The sequence below is a fragment of the Sebastes fasciatus genome, chromosome 12, assembly GCF_043250625.1.
Source record: "Sebastes fasciatus isolate fSebFas1 chromosome 12, fSebFas1.pri, whole genome shotgun sequence".
In the NCBI taxonomy this organism is placed as follows: Eukaryota; Metazoa; Chordata; class Actinopteri; order Perciformes; family Sebastidae; genus Sebastes; species Sebastes fasciatus.
In genome coordinates this window covers 27,312,974-27,334,314 of record NC_133806.1, presented here as the reverse complement: position 1 = coordinate 27,334,314, position 21,341 = coordinate 27,312,974, and the positions used below count along the sequence as shown (strand labels likewise).

At 41.4% G+C, this 21,341-nt stretch overlaps 1 protein-coding gene across 2 annotated transcripts in view; it reads right to left on the bottom strand.

The window, feature by feature from the left end:
• tgfbr2b (transforming growth factor beta receptor 2b) overlaps positions 1 to 1,482 on the bottom strand; it is a 233,139-nt gene extending 231,657 nt beyond the window's left edge. For both annotated transcript variants that reach the window (XR_012596364.1, XM_074654504.1), the window contains exon 1: positions 1,258 to 1,482. Coding sequence is in view for 1 of the 2 variants with exons in the window: in XM_074654504.1 (XP_074510605.1) it covers positions 1,258 to 1,354 (97 nt within the window). In the remaining variant the exon portion in view is untranslated. The remainder of the gene's footprint in view (positions 1 to 1,257) is intronic.
• Between the last annotated feature and the right edge of the window lie 19,859 nt (positions 1,483 to 21,341).

The following is a 21,341-nucleotide window of genomic DNA, read 5'->3' as shown; positions in this document are numbered from 1 at the left end:
TGGGGAGGTTTCTGTGGTTGACTGAAATGGGAGGCGTTCGGTATGACAGATGGAAAGTGGCCAAGTCTGATGTTAACACATGAGATTACAGTGTAGGGGAGGGAAAGTGGGACTGACTGCCACCGCACAAACTTACGAGGATCACCCCAAAAACACTCTTTCACTACGATCACGCTGGAACTGAGGAACTACATTTACAGCTGCAAAGATTAATTGTCAGCTTTTAAATGAATCGCCACATATTCTGATAACTGATTAATCGGTTTGAGGAATCTTTAAAGAAGAACAAGTCAAGATTCACTGATTCCAGCTTTCCCTAAATGTGAATATTTTCTGGTTTCTTTACTCCTCTATGACAGTAAACTGAATATCTTTGAGTTGTGGACAAAACAAGACTTTTGGGGACGTCACTGATCAACATTTTTCACCATTTTCTGACATTTTATAGACCAAACAACTTGACTATGACTTGCCCCAAACTGCATGTGCTTATCATAAAGTGGGCATGTCTGTAAAGGGGAGACTCGGGAGTACCCATAGAAACCATTTTCACCGGTGCAAACAACAAGATGCATCAGTAAAGAAACAAAACAAGATCTAATAAATAAGCAAGTAAACAATAAAGATATATTAGGTAAGTAAACAGTAGAAAACAAGATATAAAATAGACTGATAAATGGCTGCTATTGCACATATGAAATGTTGATATTGCACATGAACGACTGAACTGTCATTGGTGTGTGTGCTGTCTACATGTATGTAATATTATCTTTGGGAACAACTTTTTTAAATAGTCAAAAGTGTTTAAATTGAGCTTTTGATGCACTGAAAGTCAGATATAGATCAATAATAACTTTTAATAGAACCATGAAGTTCTCAAACTTTCTCTGGTTTTCTGGAGGACAGATGAGTCCTTATAGCTGCTGTTATCATCTAATAGTGGAAACTATCATCTTTCTAATGTACTCTGTGTGTAATAAAAACACTTGTGCTGTTAGTTATCTAATGTGAGAGGAGCTGGTCAACATATCAGAGCAGTGGATCAGCCGCTGGATGAGTCACCTGTTGCGCGTAAACGCAGCTTCAACAGGAACGTTTCCCTACTAGACTACTAGACTACTACCACAGAGTCCAACACAACCTTTCACAGACTCACTACAAATACAGAGTCCAGGTTGGCTTCAAAATACAGAGAGACTGACATTAGTGAGCAGAGTAGTGAGCTCTCAGACAGATAAAGGTTTGTGCGTAACTCACCGGCGGTCCCGGGCTCCAGCAGCAGCAGCACGCTGAACAAACACACGGATAAAGATACAACTCCCCGTAAAGAGAAAGAGCAGCGCTGTCCCTCCATGTCTCCGTTAGAAGAGTCTCATTCACATGAAAAGGTAAAGTAGTAGGGTAAAGAGTCCGCTGTGCCGCGCGCTGCGCTCCGCTCAGCAGCTGGAGACTCACTGCTGAACCATCTGAACCATCCACACACACACACACCATGTACACACACTCACACACGCACGCACGCACGCACGCGCACTGCTCTGACAGGAAACCGAAGGAGGGAGGGAGGACTCTCTCTCTCTCTCTCTCTCTCTCTCTGAGTGTGTGTGCGTCTCTGTGTGTAATTACATATCCAAATACTGGAAATTTGGATAAACAGCTCCGTATACATTTACATAAACTCAGTCAGGGCCATGAAGTGTTGCCAGCCAGCTTTTCTTAAATACCACAGAGCTGCTAGAGATGTTCACAAAGTGAGCACAGTCCCAGACAGCTGGAGGAAACGCTTAACATACACTTTAGAACACATTTTAAACATTTGTTGGAGAGAGTGTGTCATCATCTGTACAAAATGAACCTTAAAGGGAGATTTGTCAAGTATTTAATACTCTTATCAACATGGGAGTGGGCAAATATGCTGCGTTATGCAAATGTGTAAGTATATATTTATTATTGAAAATCAATTAACAACACAAAAAAATGACAAATATTGTCCAGAAACCCTCACAGGTACTGCATTTAGAATAAAAAATATGCTCAAATCATAACATGGCAAACTGCAGCCCAACAGGCAACAACATCTGTCAGTGTGTCAGTGTGCTGACTTGACTATGACTTGCCCCAAACTGCATGTGATTATCATAAAGTTGGCATGTCTGTAAAGGGGAGACTCGTGGGTACCCATAGAACACATTTAAATTCACATATCTGGAGGTCAGAGGTCAAGGGCCCCCTTTTGAAAATTGACATGCCAGTTTTTTCTCGCCAAAATGTAGCGTAAGTTTGGAGCGTTATTTAGCCTCCTTCTCGACGAGTTAGTATGACATGGGTGGTACCAATGGATTCATTAGGTTTTTTCTAGTTTCATATGATGCCAGTATCTTCACTCTCTACGCTCTAAAATTGATACCGAACCAATACAACCTAAAAAATGGCAAGTTGTGTTAATGCGTTAAAGAAATTAGTGTGCGTTAAAACAAATTTGCGTTAACGCGTTATTATCACGTTAACTTTGACAGCCCTACTCAAAAGGGATTCAGTTTGCAAATATTCACATCGGAGAAGCTAGAACCAGAAATGTTTGCATTTTTGCTTCAAAATTTGACGTTTAATTATGATCCAAAAAGGTTGTTGTGTGTTGAATCAGTCCTGATTCCTGTTTGCATTTACATTTAAATTTTCTCTCCTCCACAGTATCTCTACGGATGATGACGTTCTGCAGCCGTACACCGAGGGCCATGATCCCTCCCACTCTCATCGCCACGTTAGGGACTGCCAGTCTGTAACCGGTAACACAGCAGGGCGACGTATGAGACCTGGCCTTCCAGTACCCACAATAGACTCCCAGTGGCCGAGTCAACTGTCTTCATATCAGAAACAATGGATTCCTTAGGTTTTATAGTTTCATATGATACCAGTATCTTCACTCTAGCTTTAAAACTGAGCCCGATACAACCTCTGGAAGATCATTTGCATTAATGAAATTAGTGGCGTTAGAACGATTTTGCGTTATTATCGCGTTAACTTTGACAGCCCTAATTTAAATATGCAAATGAGGCATTATCTGATGCTAACTTTTGGTGAATTCAGGAGAAATCTATCTAAACAAAGTAGTAAAATAAACACCTGAATGTGTATTTTGGGTGTTTTCTTTCTACTTAGTCTGAAAGAAGGAAGCAAAATAGCCAAAACTCTAACCAGTACATGAAAACACTATGTTTTAGTCTGTAGCGTCTCGCTCTCAAAGCTGCTGTTTACAAATGTAGACACAGTGGAAGTACAAGGTTTTCCATGTGTCACTGTTGTATGTCTGTATATTCTGAAATGATACTGTGCACATAAGAACCAGTTGGGACTCTGCCTACCTCTTTGTGTGTGTGTGATTGACGAGCTTGCTGACTGATTGGCAGTGATCTGAGCTGTATTTCGATGGCAGCACAGAACCTGAGCCCTGCAGTGACAGAGAGATGATAAAGCTGAGTCTGTCTGTCTGGTCATATGAGGCAGCAGGTCTGGGCATCCTGCTCTCTACCAACACTGGAACGGAGCCACACACTCTCCAGAGTCTCACAGCCCCCGTCGACCCCTTTCCTCTCCTCTCCAGTCCTCTGAGTCCATCTGAGTCCAGCTCCTTCAGCCACAGGTCAGAGCCCAGCGGACCCGAGTTCTGTTTGTGTTTGGGTCCCACATGACGGCTGTAGTAGAATAGCTTGGGACTACAAATAAACTCAGTTTGGCTAAAAACTGAATCCCTCTTAAAAAGCAGGGACTAGAGGGGAAATTCTAGGGTTTACAACCTTGGACTTTTTTGGTATTAAGACAACAAAACTATTACATATTCATGAATTTACAAAGTTCATCATTTGTGTCTTATGCACTCCTTGGGAACCACTCAGGAAAGTCTGCACATTTTTGAAAAGTGTTATTTTTGTAGGTTTGGCCATATATCTGTTCTGATAATCACCACACTCATTGCCAAGATCCAAGGTTGCACGAATCCCAGAGTCCACAGGGCATCTCAAATACAAGTGATCAGACAGATTTAACCCCTTGACATCCAGTTTTTCCCTTTTATTTCACCTTAAAGGAATACTGCACCTCCAAAATGATCTTTTGTATATCAGTTACTCGCCCCGTGTTACCTTGAATTCTTGAAGAAAACTTTTGTTTTTCTCTCATGCCTCCACGGTGAACTAAGAAAACACAGAGAAAAGTTTTGGTGAATTGAAGTAAATGAGAGCCGCGTTTAACAACTAACAACAAAACTATATCAAAACATAATTTTACAAACTCTCACACAACTCGTGCAGTCTCATTTATCCTGTCGTATGCTCACTACTTGCCAAACACATGCATCTTCGCTAAAACATGACTATTTAAAACACTTCCTCATGAACAGTCTCACGCTTACGTATTCGTGCAATGAAGTGTTTTATATACAGTAGTAGGTTAAGGTTTTATTGAAGATGCATGTATTTAGGAAGTACTGAGCATACGAATCAACAAGGCCACTGACATGGAATCTTTTGCACATTTCTGCACAAAACTACCACTTTTCAAAACCACACAGATATTTCATTTTAATTCAGATTTATTGAACATATTTTTATAGTATTTTTCTTCGATTCTATATATATATGTTTCTTGCTTTTTGCAATACTTGGTTTTACTTTGAATTTAATTGAATCTTACTATGTTTATGTCCAGCCCAGTTGCACAGCAGTTCGCGAAACGGTCAGGAAATTGAATATATTGAGAGTCGTATACATAAACAGGAATTTCTAATTTTTTTCGTGATGGTCAGCACAAAATCAATTCGTATGTAATCCACGTAATTGTGAACCGGGAAGTATAAAGAGCGGTGAACGCTGCGTCGGGGTGGATGGACAGGTCAAAAAACACAGGACTTTTGCCCAGGAGACTGGTGTTCATGACCTGTGTGAAACCAGAGGTCAGAGTTGACTTATTTGTCACGTAACTTCCGTATCTAAGTTACAGCACTTCCGTTATACGTTATTTTAACCCAAATCATGATATTTTCCTAAAGCTAACCAAGTCGTTTTTGTCAAATAACTTCCGTACTTTAGTTACGCCACTTCTGGTGTTATTTAAACTCAAACCACAATCTTTTCCTAAAGCTAACTAAGTAGTTTGTTGCCTAAGCCTAACCAAGTCGATCTATTCCTTAACCTGACAAAGTAGTTTTATTTTGAAACTGGAGCGGAAATTGACACGTGCATAACGTGTTGCTGGACATTCGTAGGAAAACGCACGAAAAAGACATTGTTTAAAGTGGTGGGAAAAAAAGGGAATTTCGTGTCTATGTACACAAATCAAATAGATTAAATTTCATGACTATTTCACGAACTGCCGTGAGACTGTGTTGTTATGCCATACATCAATACACCAAAGCAAATTCCTTGTTTGTGAAAATGTACTTGGCAATAAACCAGATTCTGATGGAATATCGAAAAATAACGCCTGCATTATTCTTTAAATGGTTAAGAGAAGAGAGTGATTTAGACTACTGATTGCTCGTGCAGTATTTGAGATGCTCTGTGCTCTCCTTTCTAAACATGCGGGTTAGATGACCAAAACTGTGTCTCATTCAAATTCTCTGTCCTCCTAATAACTCACGCCCACTTTACAGCAAGTATGAAGCCTACAAACATCCGACATTCCAGTCTCAAGCACCTACTGCTGACATGGAGCTAACCATGAGGACGAAAAATACACAAACGTAAACACTCAGCAGCAGGAGAAAATCCAACAAAAAATCCAAAAGCAACCACACTGGATCTCCTAATGTGCATAAATTGGTAAATGACACAATACTGTGCCCTATAAATGTTACCGACTAATGTGATTTATGGTAATTGCTAATGGAGGGGAGTAGGCTGGGTTGCTGTAACATTATATCAGAACTGCGACCGCAGATCAGACGGGGTTACGCTGAGATCATGGGTGTTACCGGATTAAAGTCCCAAATTAAGAGATTTTTAGTGCTAAATTGATTCCCGAGAGGATCGGATGATGTATAGGATGTGTCAGTGTGTGTAGGTGTGGGTGTGCCTGCACTTTCTTTATTATTTATTCCAACTGTCGACACCCGCGGTTGTCCATCTCTAACAGGCCCAGTGAGCTCCATACAGGACTGTATACGCTGCTAAACACCTGCCAACTGACTTCATTAACTCTCGTGAGACTTTCTCCACAAGAACAAGTTGTTCATGTTTGTCATGTGCTTGCTGTGTGTGTTGGTTCACATCCTGAAGCTCTCTGGACCATTGTGTGAGGCGCTCTTTGCCAGGGGAGTTTCACAATAATGGACAATTGGACACAGATGGGATAGGCTTTTTGCCTGCCATGTTGGCCGAGAGAGACATTAAAAAGAATATTTCATTTTGATTCATGTGGTGTCCGTTTTGTTTCTTTGGCCCCTGGAGACGTATAAACAGATACACCATGTTTTTTTCGGACACTGGCTCTGGGACAAAATCGTCCATGAAGTCCCCTCTAGTTCATTTGCTTGAGTGCTGCAAGCTAATTATGTTTCATTCGACATGAGTTATATTATAGATAGAACGTTTAAAAATAAGTAGGGCTGTCAAAGTTAAAGTACATTTCTAGGTTGTAGTGGGCTCAGTTTTAAAGCTAGAGTGAAGATACTGGTATCATATGAAACTAAGGAATCCATTGGTACCAACCATGTCATACTAGCTTGTTGAGAAGGAGGCTAAATAACGCTCCAAACTTACGCTGAATTTTGGCGAGGAAAAACTGGCTGCTGTCTCCAACTAAATCTCAGCCTATAGATCAAACAGTTGGCTATTAACACGTTGGTTATTTACAGACAACACTTAGCCGAACGGGATTCAATCAACTATGTAGAGATGTCTGGATCAGCGATATCCGGCCACTGTGTTGGACGGGGGAAGACTGAAGGGACATGACGGTGATCAACCTTAATTTATTAAGGTATCATGAACGCTCAGGGTCAGGCAAGATCGGAAAATAATTATTAGACATGTGTATGAAACAAACGTTTGTATTACAACAGATGAATGCATACGAACTTGTCAAAGTCACAATCCAAACACACGTCAAACTGCATCGAAGTCTGTGGGATCTTTGGTTTTCTTTTCCCCCAAAAGGAGCGTGGCCTAGAGTTTTTGCAAAGTGCATTTACTGCAAAAGTACAGTAAAAAAAGCTCCGTCAAAAGAAAACTTTTCTGAACCTCAGTGACTTCTTAACTCCTAGCCACATCCCTGCTAGTGTCTACAAAAGTGACCACAAAAACAACTGTGCTTCTCTTGTTTCTGTTTCTGCTTCTCTTCCCATAATGAACTTGAATTACCTGCTGACAGCAGAAACCCGTAAACATGGTTGAGGCTCGTTTGATGTATGAATACGCAAATTAAAGCTCAGTACCTTGTAGATCACAAAAATGCATTTGATGGATCGCTAACATGTTGCTTGTTTGTGCGGTTCGACAACTCTGAAAAAATGTAAAACAGCACGAGTTTGAAGCAGAGCAGAACAGAAACCGATGACAACGCTGATACAAAATCTCTCAACTATCACAAATTGATTGTCTTGGTTGTCTTGAGTGAAGTAGATCATTTTAACATAGCTGGCCCATGACAAGTAGTCATTTTTTATATATTACAACATATAGTTTGACCCGTTAACATCTAGGCCTGTGAATTATATTTCCTCTTTCTCGCTCTCTTAATATTTCCTAAATTCTCTTTTTCTTGTTTTTCTAGTGAAAATGAAACATTCAGGATACTTCCTGTCACTTTTTTTTCTCTATGAATCTGGAGTGATTTCATACCACTCCCACGTTTGAATCGTCCAGAAACACATTTTAAACATAGAGAATTTCTTTCTTTATTATAAGAAGACTAAGGCAGAAACACGGTCCACGCGAGTACACAAACGCAGACGAGATCGATTGCACGAGTTGTTGCATTCTGAAGCGTGTCACCTGAAAATCGGTTACGCTACAAAAGTGCGAACTGTCAGCAGAAACACATCCCATTGTGTTTGTTTTCATTTTTTCTTCCTTCTGTGCAGTAAGTACAGCAGTACACGTTTCTCCAGACTGCATCTCCAGCCTGGTTTCACTCCCAGGGCGTCAAATAGCGTCGCTTGGGCAGTGGGCACCTTTTAGCATCTGTATGAGATGCACCGGGCTTTCAACTAACTCCAATGTAAACCCATCCACATTATATTACATTTGATACGCTCAAAGCAATTGATATATAAATTAGGAGCAAGAAGTCCTCTAAGGGCGGATGGATGGGTCAAACAAACACTGGACAGAAAAGTGAGTGATTTTTACTGGAGACGTTATGTCAGGTGACGCTACGCCACTGAGTCACATGACGTTACGTCCGTAGCTTAAGTTACATTTCGAAGATACATTTTTTGCCTTTATTGGAACAGATGAAGAGTGTAATAGCAGACGAGGAGCGAGAGAGAGAGAGAGAGGGGTATGACATGCAACAAAGGTCCCACGGTCGGAATCGAACCAGGTACGTTGCAGTTACATGGCCTGTGCTGTAACCGCTCGGCTACCGAGGTGCTCCTTATCTTTACGTTTCAAAAGCACTAATTTCATCACGATGATGACCTCATGTTACAACATAAACCACGCGCGATCCTTCAGCGTCAACATACTACGCAAAAGGCCGCCCCCTGTGTCATTATAGTAATGCCAGGTGCTTCTGCCTATAAGCTGCAAAATATGACGAGTAGGGGTGAGATCACGCTGCCATTTTTTATCTACTACTGCGGTCATGGAAACGCTCTGATTAACTCTAAATCGCCCCCTTAGGGACTGATGTTTGTTACCTCCGCATAAGAGCGAGTCTGCAGCCATGCTAGCAGCTTTGTGAGGCTTAGGCAGACCAATGCTTTAAGCTAAATGCTAACATCAGCATCCTAACAAGCTCACTCTGGCAATGCTAACATGCTAACATATTTAGTAGGTGTCATGTTATGTTCACCATTTTACCAAAGTCATTAGGACATATCATCTGGGAACCATGAATGTTCTTCCCAGATCTTGTGCCAATCCATGAGGCATGATGACATTGAGGTCAGCCATGTTTTTATACAAGGATGTGTACATGTGTTGATAAACTGGACCTGGGCTATAAATGTCTCATAAATTATTATATTTCACTGTAAAATGAATTACCAAGGGAGGAATTCAACATGGAGATAATTCTCTAAAGGCAATATAAGGTTATTATCAGGTTATTATGCAACAGCTCTGGGTGAGCTCGCCAAAAGAGCTTTCAGAACAGTTATCAGAACACTCCTATTTATTCCAAATGTCAACACTGGGCTGAAACACTTCCAGTCAGTTTTCTGAGTCCTTGTTCTTCACTCCAGCTATTGTCTGCTCTCATGTTCATGTGGTCAGAGTGCTTTATGGGTGACATCACGGCAGGATGCTGTTCTCTTAACTGCTGACTGAAGCGAAGTCGCTGGCCAAAGGGAATTCCCAACGAAGGCAGAGGCAATGATAACTTGGGAGTTGTTGATGCACGTATGCTCTAGTTGATCGGACAGATTAGAGTGTGATTATAATTAGCACAAGTTTTTTTTTCATGCTCTTTGTTTCCAGGCCACATGCTGTACTGTATTAGGGCATACAGGAAACATTCACTACAGACGTCACACTGCACTTTCCCCTTCTGTCTGTCTGTGCGACAGTTTTGGTTCTGACCACAATGACGATGCGAGAATCAGTTTCTAAACACCTGTCTGAGGTGCTGAAGAGAGAAAGGAAAAAAAAAAGTGTGAGTGACAACTAAAACAGCATGCAGAGAGGTGTGTACGTGAGTGCTAAAAGAAGTGTGTGAAAGCGTGTACCAGGTGTTTTCGGTGTCAATCTGGCGAGCGCGTGGTGTGAAGTGTGCGGCATGCGTCTCATTTGTAAAGTCCCTACTGTGCTATTCTTTATGCAGAATATACAGCAACCCACACACTTCACCCACGGACATATGCATAAACTAACACACACACACACACACACACACACACTCACAAACGTGTCACACAGACACAACTCTTTAAATGAGTCACATCTGCCCCCTTTTCTTTCTCTTTCTCTCTATCAACACACTTACATTCCTATTGGTTGTAATCATTTGTTACCATGACGACCTGCTCAACAAGCAGTGACTTACTGACCTCTGTTTTTAAACTACACACTGTATGTTAGCAGCTAATGCAAACACACAGCTGTAGCTGTAGTCCCTCATAAAGTATAGACACTGGTTGCACTACGGTGGCATAAATATCCCACAATGCAGTGCGGCAGTAACGACGGCATTTATAACAGAAAATGGCGGACAGTTCTGTAACATCCATAACACTTAAATTGAACTGTAAGTATAAGACTACACTTTGCTAGGCCTAATATGTATTTTCAATTAAGTCAGACTTTGATTCTGATGAGGTTGGTACAGGTTACCATGGTTACGCGTCTCCAACCGGCAAGGAGGCTCTAAGGAAGTGACGACTTAAATTACTGCTCAGTACGTCCGAAAAGGTACATACTACTGTTTATACACTCAAAATTATGTTGAACGATAGTACACGTGTTGGGTATGAAGTGCATAGTATGCGATTTCGGACGAAGACGCTGTGTGCTTCACTGTTGGCTGATAGAGCAACAAACACTGACGGTAAATCACAGTATCAGTGGTATTACTTTAACTTAGGCTGCCAAAGCACAGAGTTGACCTTTGTGCACAGTGGTATTATGTGTGTGTGTGTGTGTGTGTGTGTGTGTGTGTGTGTGTGTGTGTGTGTGTGTGTGTGTGTGTGTTTGCCAGCTCCTGGAAGTCCAACAGACTCCAGTGTGGAATGTTGAGAACAGCTGTGGACATGACTGAAGGAATTTACACAGAAACCTAACCTCATGATGGTATCACACACACACACACACATCAGTCCGTACAAATGTTTAAAAGGAGCAAACATCCATCGATCATCTATTTTCAAGTCTCTTATCCTGGTCGGGGTCACGGTAAGTGAAGCAAATAATGTTAATTACAACTATTATTCTGTCTACCCCTCTGCTAAATGGTGTGATTATAATTATTGGCAAGGTTTATGATGTAAGTATAATAATACTTATTCAAAATATAAGAAGAAAAGACATCAAATGGTTTGCACATTACTATGCTATAGAAAAACTGTTGCAACTAATGATCGCTTCATTATCAATTAACTAATCAGTTATTGGTTTGAAGGAAAGTGAATCATGTAGGAACAATAAACAAGAGTGCTTGATGCTTGCAAGACTGTCAGTATTCAAGAAAATAAGATTTATTCAAAAAGCAAAACATTACATTAAGAACAGGATGGAGAGACCTGCTGACGATACGACCGTCATCGGCCTGATCACCGAGGGCGACGATTCGGCGTACGGAGAGGAGGTCAGAGCCCGGACATCTTAAAAATACTTTTTCCCCATAGACTTAGATTGTGAAAGAGACGTCTGTAAAACCCGGAACACACAGGGAACGTCAGGAGCGCGTGGCGGCTGCGTGATTCACGCGTCGGGTGTTCACACCAGCTGCGTTTCTGCTGCTGCTGTCAGCCCTTTCTTTCTACATAGAGTTTGCCTTTCATAATGGCCTTTTCATTTCATTATAAATGTAATTTTATTTTAGACAGAGAAAGGTTAAGAAATGTGTGGTAATTTGTAAATAATAGTAATAATCCACCATTAAAACCCCGTATGTTATTCATTCATGGAACCGTGCAAGTCACTGCATGTTCTACAACACTGTCCTGCACATATTTCAGGATAAAAGCCTTGTGTTAACAATTGAAGGAATTCTGTCCACAGAAAAAAACGGCAGCAGCCAATCAGACGCGAAATAAAAAACAACAGGTAACGCAGCCGCCACGCGCTGCTGACGGTTCCTTTGTGTCCCGGGCTTAACCCAGCGGATCATTTATTTTCACACTTCTAGTATCAGTATGTATTTGCTCCTCTGGACTTCATCCACCTCCCAGCAGGACAATGGTGTTGTGTAGCAGGGACAGGGTGGTCTCTGTGATAGCACTGACCCCGATACATTCCACATTTCCACTTCCTCTGCTGCTCCCAGACGGTGCATCACTCCTACCTTGTACCTTTGCAACCTACCTACCTTTTATTTTTATTTTGAAGTGAATCAACTTGCCAGTATGAACATTCTAACAGCCCTTATTTAAATCATTAGGTCCTAAAAGTTGTAAAATGCACTAATAACTGAATCCAGAGTTATTTCCCTTCCCTTTTTTCCAGCTTGCGGTAAAAATAGGCAAGACCTCGAATCTCTAGAAGAGATGCAGCTGACATGCAGTCGAGCCATGTGTGAGCCGCGCTGCCTCTAACCTGTTAACACGGATGGCGAAATAAAAAACAAAAGGTTAACGCAGCCGCCACTGACGTTGACGTTGACGTTCCCTGTGTGGACTTAAGTGTCAATTTGGCCAGTTTGTGCAGTTGAGAGGAAGCATCCACTGATATTTCAATACATCTAATATTGGCTTGTTTTGTTGCTAAATCCCCCCAAATATTGATACATATTGCTTTCTCTCTGTCTCTTGCTCACTGTTCCCCTCTTCCAGACAAGTCCATACATGCCGTTTAGTCATAGAGAGCAGTTTCTGAACGGGGCAGGAAGCAGGAGGGCTTTGAAAGAATTCAACCAACTGCTAACAGAAAAAAAAAAACTTGTTTCCAAACAGTGAGACGTCAACACGCTCAGCTTCATTTCTGTGTGTGGTTATCCTAACTGGGGGGGGGGGGGGATCTTGTAATAAGACTCTACAGCTCTGTTTCCACCAGCATTTCCTACAGCAGCTCCATTCACGTAGACACACGTAATTGTGTCACTCTTTAATCTACACATCTTGAGGCGATTAGTACGACACATGGGGTTATGAAAATGGGCGTGTGTGAAAACCCCGGTCTCTCACACATGCACGCACACACACACACACACACACACACACACACACACACATTCACACCGCTAATTGAAAGCAGCCGCTTGCAGCGTGTTGAAATGCACGCAGTGTGTGCCTGTCCACCTGTTGTCTTGTGGACGGAGGGGAAAAGCTAATGTTGCAGCATGTGGTTCCAGGCTGAAATGTTCATTAAACAACCAGGAGACAAGGCAAAGAGAAAGAAATGAGTGTTGACAGCAGCTTGTCCACATACAGATTCTCCCATCATAACCTCATCATCAATCTGCTTCACTTCCCTTACGGCTATCTGGAAAAAAACATGCGTGGTAATTTTATTTGAGAGAGCACAACAATAGAAGCTCATTACTTCCAACAATGGACTCTTATTACTTTCACTTGACATTTGCCGTAACTGCTCGCTTTTCTGTCCTCCCTCCCTCCCCATGTTTTGCTTCTCTGTCCATTGTTCACAGCGCTGTTTTCTCCACAAGAATATATAGAGGTCATTCATTTCCCATTGGCCCCAGTAGTAACTCAAGACCCTTTCATCATATCCTCACTCAGCAGTTCTTAATGCTTTGGGAAGTACCCGGCCTCCACCCCGGCCCTAATTCTTTCGCCCACCCAGTGGTATCCTCCACCTAGCAGCGCTGAGGACGGAGCATTGTTCAGTCAAATGACTCTCCCCGTAAACGCTCCATGAGAAATGCAATTCAACATAGAGGGGATTGTTCAATTCCATTTTCAGCATTCCTGGTCATGAAGTCATTCAAATCCAAAGGATTTATCCCCTTGGGAGCATGAATGTGCTCAGTGAAGCTCATGCCCATATGTTTATAAGATCATGAGATATATAGAGTGCTGGAAAACCTGGAAATGAGTTGGCATTTTAGCACTTCCGGCTCCCTCGTTTGGAAGTCAATGGGTTTCAGTTTACATGCCTGAAATAAGGTCTGTGGTTAACACAAGCTGAGGAGATTTTAACGTTTTGTTCTACTACATAAAAACACATCAATAAATACCTTATTTGTGTTGGTTAAACGAGTGGTTAAACGAGACTACTAAACGTCATCAAGGCGACGTTGTGTATACTCACGCTCATGCAACCGTGGTGTGGTTTGTTAGCGTTAACATTAGCTTTTTACTTCTGGCAATTGCATTCATGCTTCAAAATTCCTCAAATTTATCTTTCATATCTTAATTATTAAAGTATCATAAACGTTTGTTTGTTCATAAGTTTATTTTTCTGCAATAATCCAAAACCCGATGGAAAAATCCCCATTGGCTTTTTGTGGGGGGAACTCAGGGCGATGCTAACTTTCTGGTTGGCCTACAAAACATACGTCATCCCTGGAGCAGTCCATTGTGTACATAGTGTACAGTAGTTGACATTTTGTGCTGCGGACGGTGCTAGAATAAGTGTCCATAATGGAAAGGGTTCATTCTGTGGAGAGCATGAATGTGCTCAGTAAACTTCATTGCACTCTGCTGCTTAGATTTGGATATTTCATGTGTACAAGTTTTAAGATTTGGCCAGATGGCAGTGCCAGAGGAAAGGTCAAGGGGTCACTATAACATGAATCATCCTCTGGGGACCATGCATATCCAATGAAACCTTATGGCAGTCTTGGTTACAGTGACCAGATGTCCCGGTTTGTCCTGGTTTCAAACTGGGTGTCCCGAGTCCCGACAAATATCTGTAAAACACCCAAATGTCACGGTTTTCAACGATCACTACCACATTGTCCCAGTTTTCACCACAATTTGTTGTTTGCCAAATCATCCAAAATTTAGGCTCTTGTCTGCTGATAGGGTTGGAAAGACCGCAAGCTATTGGTCATGGTTTGATTTGGGGTCTGAGTCTAAGTCGCCTGGCCAAGTCTCAGCATGATCACATTCATCTAATCTGACAAAGTGACCATCCTGAAAGACATAAAGGTTGTATGGTCTGATCCTGGGACTGAAGTCCTTCTGCTTCAGTAGCTGCGTCTGCACACTTAAATTATCTGACGGAATACATCCAGACAAACAGGCATCCAAATAGAGGCAGGGAAAAAGCTACTACTGTATACGGAGCTGACAGTGTTACTGTCACAAGGTAGGAGTGATGCATCGTCTGGGAGCAGCAGAGGAAGTGGAAATGTGGAGTGTATCGGGGTCAGCGCTATCACAGAGACCACCCTGTCCCTGCTACACAACACCATTGTCCTGCTTGGAGGTGGATGAAGTCCAGAGGAGCAAATACATACTGATACTAGAAGTGTGAGCATGATAACCCTGAACAGATCAGAGGTAAAGGATATCATATATGAGGTTCCATATCTGTCTGTCTGTCTGCGTATACGCACTTCAAGGAAGTTATGTGAGGCCAGCCCAGTCGGCGGGAAACATTGTTTCTGCAAACCACGGATACGTTGCAGGTGGGCATATTTGCATTTGGTCAGAGCAAGTGACGTAGTACAACGAGCGACCGTTATTGAAAGTTACATGGTATAATAACGAGTAAAACAAGCGAGAAAGTCCACTAAGGGCGAGTGGGAGGGGTGGTGGATGGGAGGAGGCCGCTGTTCATATCCGTGTGAAACCAAAAGTAAACGCTGACTTGTTACGTAACATTGTTACAGTTGTTACGTAATGTTACGTAAGAAAGTAGGCTATGGGCGGTCTTTATTTATTCACGGTAGTTACGCTGTTATGGTTCAGGCAACCCGTTCTCACTCCCAACTCGTCAAATACCGCCGTTCGGTCAGCGCCCCTCGCAACGGAAACCGACGCACGGAGGCAACCTTTAGCAACAGTATGTGACATACCGGGCTTTCAACTAACTCCAATGTAAACCCACCTTCGGCGTTATTCGACGGTCTAAGCAAGTGATGTAGTATTAATAGCGTGAGAGTCCGTTCATGGTGGACCGGTCAAACAAAAACAAAACTTTCAACAAGGGGACCGATGTCCATGTACCGTGTGAAACTAAAAGTTAAGTTGACTTATTCTGTCACATCAGTCTTTAGTCACGTGAATCGTTGGTATCATCAGTTCCATGAGTCACGTGAGTCGCTAGTCACGACCGTTTCCTAACCCTAACTTGCGTCAGGAAGGGCATGCAGCGTAAAACCTATGCCAACCAATGTGCGGATCAATGATCTGCTGAGGCAAACCCCAAACGGGAGCAGCTGAAAGACGAGCAACAACAGTTACGGTTGTTACATTATGTTATGTTATTTTAACACAATCCATGATGTTTTTTCTAACCTTAACCAAGTAGTTTTGTTGCCTAAGCCTGAGCAGTTGTTAACCACGTGCCATGTTGCATTTCTGCAAGCGTGATACGGGGCTGATATGAAATGTCTTTATAAAACTTATATTTTGGCTTTCAAGCATAATCTCTGACACTTTTGCTGTCTTTTCACCCTGAGACAAACAATATTAAATTCCACTTCATACTCTGACCCCACATGCTGGCAGTGTTTTTCCAGGGAAGAGAGTGTTTTTCTCAACAGTAACCATCATATTCAGGGGGAAAGGCTCAGTATGCCCTATGGAATGTGGCTAGCGGGAAGGGCAAGACCTGGAGCCAAGAAACAGGAGAAACTCTGAAGAAGAAAAAAGGTGAGAAGACGGGAGAAGGGATGGGGCATATTTCTAAATTATTTAAAAAAAAAAAAAGTTGCAGTGTAGTTTCTTGATACTAAAAACATTATTTACATCTTATTTGGACCAGAACATGAGAAGAAATCAAATGAGCTGTATTTAGAGGGAGTGAAAAACAGACTGATGCTAAGTCACCGTATATTTAAATTCTCTTTGAGATGCCTGTCTGTGCCATAGATTGGAAAAGTCTGCTAACTGTACCCAGCAGCTGTCCCTACAGAAAGCCACTAAAGTAATCCAGGGATCATTGTGTCTTCCTCTGTAGTTTTTGATGGGATCTCTTTAGGATCAGAGCGAGCTAACAGTTACCGGATAACAGGAACTGATGTGTATGTGTCAGGAAGTGTTTTTGTGTTTTCTTAGACACACATCATCAACCAGAAAATCTAAAGGATAACTCTGGTTAATTATAACTTTTTAAAGTTGAAGCTTTCATTCCTATCTATAATAATAACGTTCACTTCAACTTAATTGCTGAGATTTAGGAACATAGCAACGTCGTAAAGAAGTTGATGGGCAACAAACAAATCACACAGATTTTAAACAAACCCACAAAATGTAGACATAGTAAAACGTCTACCTAAACTGTCTGTTGTAAATCACAGTTTACAGACCCATTTCCTGGTTCAACTTTGACCTGCTGTACTTAATGTAGTTGTGCAGTTTATCTTGTGCAATGAAGAATTATTAGGGTTACTTAAAGGTCACATATTATGCTCATTTCCAGGTTCATAGATGTATTTTAATGTTGCACTAGAACATGTTTACATGCTGCAATGTTCAAAAAACCCTTTATTCTTCTCATACTGCAGCCTGAGTCTGCCTGCCTCAGAGCCTAATTCAGCCTCTGTCTGAAAACCACTGATTCACAGCCTGTCTCCTCCCACTCTGCTCTGATTGGTCAGCGTTTTCTGTCAATCAAACTTCCTCAACAACAACAGCGTCACCCTCCCCCTCCCTCCCGGAGAAGCTCTGGAGAGAGAGACCAGTGGAGAGAGACGAGTGGAGAGATAGCAGCTAGAATAGAGCTTATAAACCACTTTAAAGTTTATAAACCAGAAACTTCACCCAGCGCACGTTACCGGAGGAATCTGATCAGAAATCGGCGACACATGATGAACATCTGCGGTCCAGATTCCAGGTTCTCCTGACGGTTTCTCTCAGGTAAATAATACTATTTATAGCTCTGTTAGTTAGCTCAGTGTTTACCTCATGCATCAACTCTGTAAACCGTAAACATACACTCTGTTTTACGTCTGTCTTTACAGATCCATCTGTGAGAAATGACCGACAGAATCATCCCAGAGGAGAGCAGACAGCTGAAAGCAGATGGGAGATACAGAGCTAACCCGTTAGCATGTAGCTACATGCTAACGGGTTAGCTACATGCTACCGCTATGACACGGTGTGTAAACACAGCGACCATCAGGGTGGAAAATAGAAGATGTGAAACAGTAGTCAGTTCATTATTTCTGCTAAAAGATAAATGTATGGAAGATCAGAGTAATGGTATATTATTTACAGTAGTAGCTGTCTCTGTGTTACCATGACTACAGACCACCGGAGCTTAGCTTACCATAGTTTACCAGAGCTGAAGACTTTCTCCTGTACCATGTTAACATAACTAACTAACAGGTGAGATGATTACAAATGCTGTGAATAATTAATATTGTCATCTGTCTACTCAAATAAAGTTTGACTGTGAAACAGAAATGTGTTGTGTTGCTTACAAGTCACTATTTACTACCTGTACTCTGCTACATGCATGACATCAAATATATATAATATATAAATATCATCTGTTTAAACAGTGTAATTACATAAAGCCTTTGTGAAAGAACATGTTATATTTAGATGATGGGAGTACATGAAGACGGTTCTGCTGGTTCTTGCAGACTAACAGTAGGAGCTACTTTGCTCAAGTTAGGTTGAGGAGGAGAGACAGTGACGCGCTGTGGGGCGGGGTCAGCTACTGAAGGTTCTCTCTGGTTCGACCAGGAAACCCTCACGTGGCTTGCATTTCTCTAATGACGTCAGAAGAGAAGGAAAAAAAGCGATTTTTTTTTCTGCACCCATTTCCGGACAAACGGAGCAGGAGAAAAAGAGAGAGGATGGTCTTTTATGATACTATGGTGGCCTGTAGACACACTGGGGACAGATATTGATGTTTAAAAGACATGGAAAAGTGCATTTTGCATAATAGGTGACCTTTAAGGTGTGCTCATCTTTCAGCTTTACCTGCAGACAAAGTGCTTTAGATAATGTCGCTAAACTGATTATCTGAGTGCTCAAATTGCTCTTGTATAATTTCTATTTTTATTTCTGTTCTTAATTTTATTTTATAGATTTCTAAATTATTTATATTTAACTTTTTCTTTTATCTTATTTCTGTCCTTGTGCTGCAGCAACATCTGAATCTCCCCTCTGGGATCGTTAAAGGCGTATCTTATCTTATTTCAGTACTTTCGCACGAAGAGGCGTATAAATGCCATATAATAATAATGTGCAAGGCGTTTAGCGTGCAATAAATACGCCTTTCTTGATTTCAACGTGTCTTTTGTACGCCATGTATCCTGTACTGACTGCAATGTTAACGCATCCGCGTAAAAATGCAACGATAAGAGTTAAACGTAGTATGAAAAGCAGGAAAGACCACTAATGGTGGGTGGGTAGGGAGGTGGATGGGCCCAAGAACCACCGAACTTTTAACCAGGAGACTGTTGTTCGAGACTGTTGTTGACCGTTGTTTTGTTTTGTAAGTTACATTAGTGACGTTTGCCACGTGTTTATTGTTGATGTTTGTGACGTGTTTTCTGTTGTTGTTTCCGTACGTGTTTTAGTTATTTAACTACTTATTTCAAGCCCAACCATGACGTTTTCTCTTACCCGAACTAAGTGGTTTTCTTCCCTAAACTGTGGACATGTGCATGGCGTACAAATGACACTCAAAAACGCTAAAATGCGTACTCGTAAGCGTTGCTTATTTTGTCTAATCGGATCTCAGCAGGGAGTTTCTTGAGAACAACCATAACTGATAGAAACGGGGGCCAAAGCCACAAAAATATATAAAATCCCTCATTTAAAGGGGAAACTGTGAGTGTGCGCACAACTACCACAAGTACAGCAAATCAAAGTTGAACCAGAAAGTCTGTCTTTAAACTTTGATGGATGTTTACAACAGACAGTAAGGGTAATCATTTTAATGTTCACCTCAGGTTTCTCTTGTAAATGCGTTTGGCTAAATTGTTTACGACTTGTCTGATCGTGTGACAGCTTGTGTTTCTTCCCTCGTAAAACCTATTTTTAGCAACGTCGTCATCGCATTCCCAGATCTCACCGATTATTCAGCAAGTACAGTGTTATAATAACCAACAGAACTGACGGCTTAGCTACCGTATATAAACAAAAACTAAGTTGAAATAAACCAGTTTTAATGCCACACATTATTTGACAAGCTTTCCTTACAATGTCCTACTGTGAGTATCAAGGCCCTGTAATGGGACCTGTCACCTCTGTGATCCAGCTTCTGATGTGAGTGTCACAACACAACATCCTCCCTGAAATACTATACTGTATATCCTGAATTTCTCCCATTACTGCCAACTTCACTAAGCCTGTAACCTGACCTGTAAGTAACAGATCAGCACTCTAGATGCTTCAGAAACTTTTTTAAGGAACTCATATGACACGGGTTGAGACACAGCTTTTTCTTGTTATCAGTTTACAGTAGAGAGAGACAGGAAAGAGAGATTGATATGCAGCAGTGGACTCTGGATTTGAGCCCAGGACACTGAGGTTTCCCTGGAGGGTCAAATGAGACAGCAGGATGTCTTTAACCCTCTGAGATCCACAATAGACCAGATTTTGTCTTTTTTATGGGTTTTACTTTAGGGGGAGATAGCAGGTCAACAGTAGATGTCACATAGAAGTGGCATACATCATGTGAAAGCTGGGAACCCGAAGATTAATTTGAGATGCAGCTCAGCACTGTGTTACAAGTTGTTCTAGTCATAAATTAGAAATAAACAAGAATTAATTAATTATTTAAAATAAATTGTAAAAGTGTATAAGGGTTTAGAACATTATGACAGAATTATATGATGATCATCCCTATGCTCTTTTATGTCTCATAAGTTGTTACAGCAATTTTTGGGTTGATACCATTTGTTACACAGATTTGGTGCTAAATTTGACCATTTTTTACCAATGGAGAATTGATGAAAAATTGGATGGCGAGCACTTCTGTTGTGTAAACTGCTCAGAAACCTCCTTATTGTTAAACTAGCTAGGAAAGCCATCCATCCTCTGAATGCTCTAGGTCTCTAGTTTGTGGCTGTAAAGTTTCATGAGGCTGTGATTATCCTAGAGGTCACCACAGGTCATTTTATACAGAGAGGTCAAATTTAAAAAAATGGTCTCACTACAATGAAATGGCTACCATGGGGACTAACATCATCACACATGAATACAGTTGGGCTCATTGGATCCACAAGAGACTCAGCTTTACAGTGATACACAATTTATGTAATATGCAGAAATATTCAGATACATCATTTTAGAATAGGCGAAAATAACACATTTATACTGTATTCAAAAAACTGCATGTGATTATCATAAAGTGGGCATGTCTGTAAAGGGGAGACTCGTGGGTACCCATAGAACCCATTTTCATTCACATACTTTGAGTTCAGAGGTCAAGGGA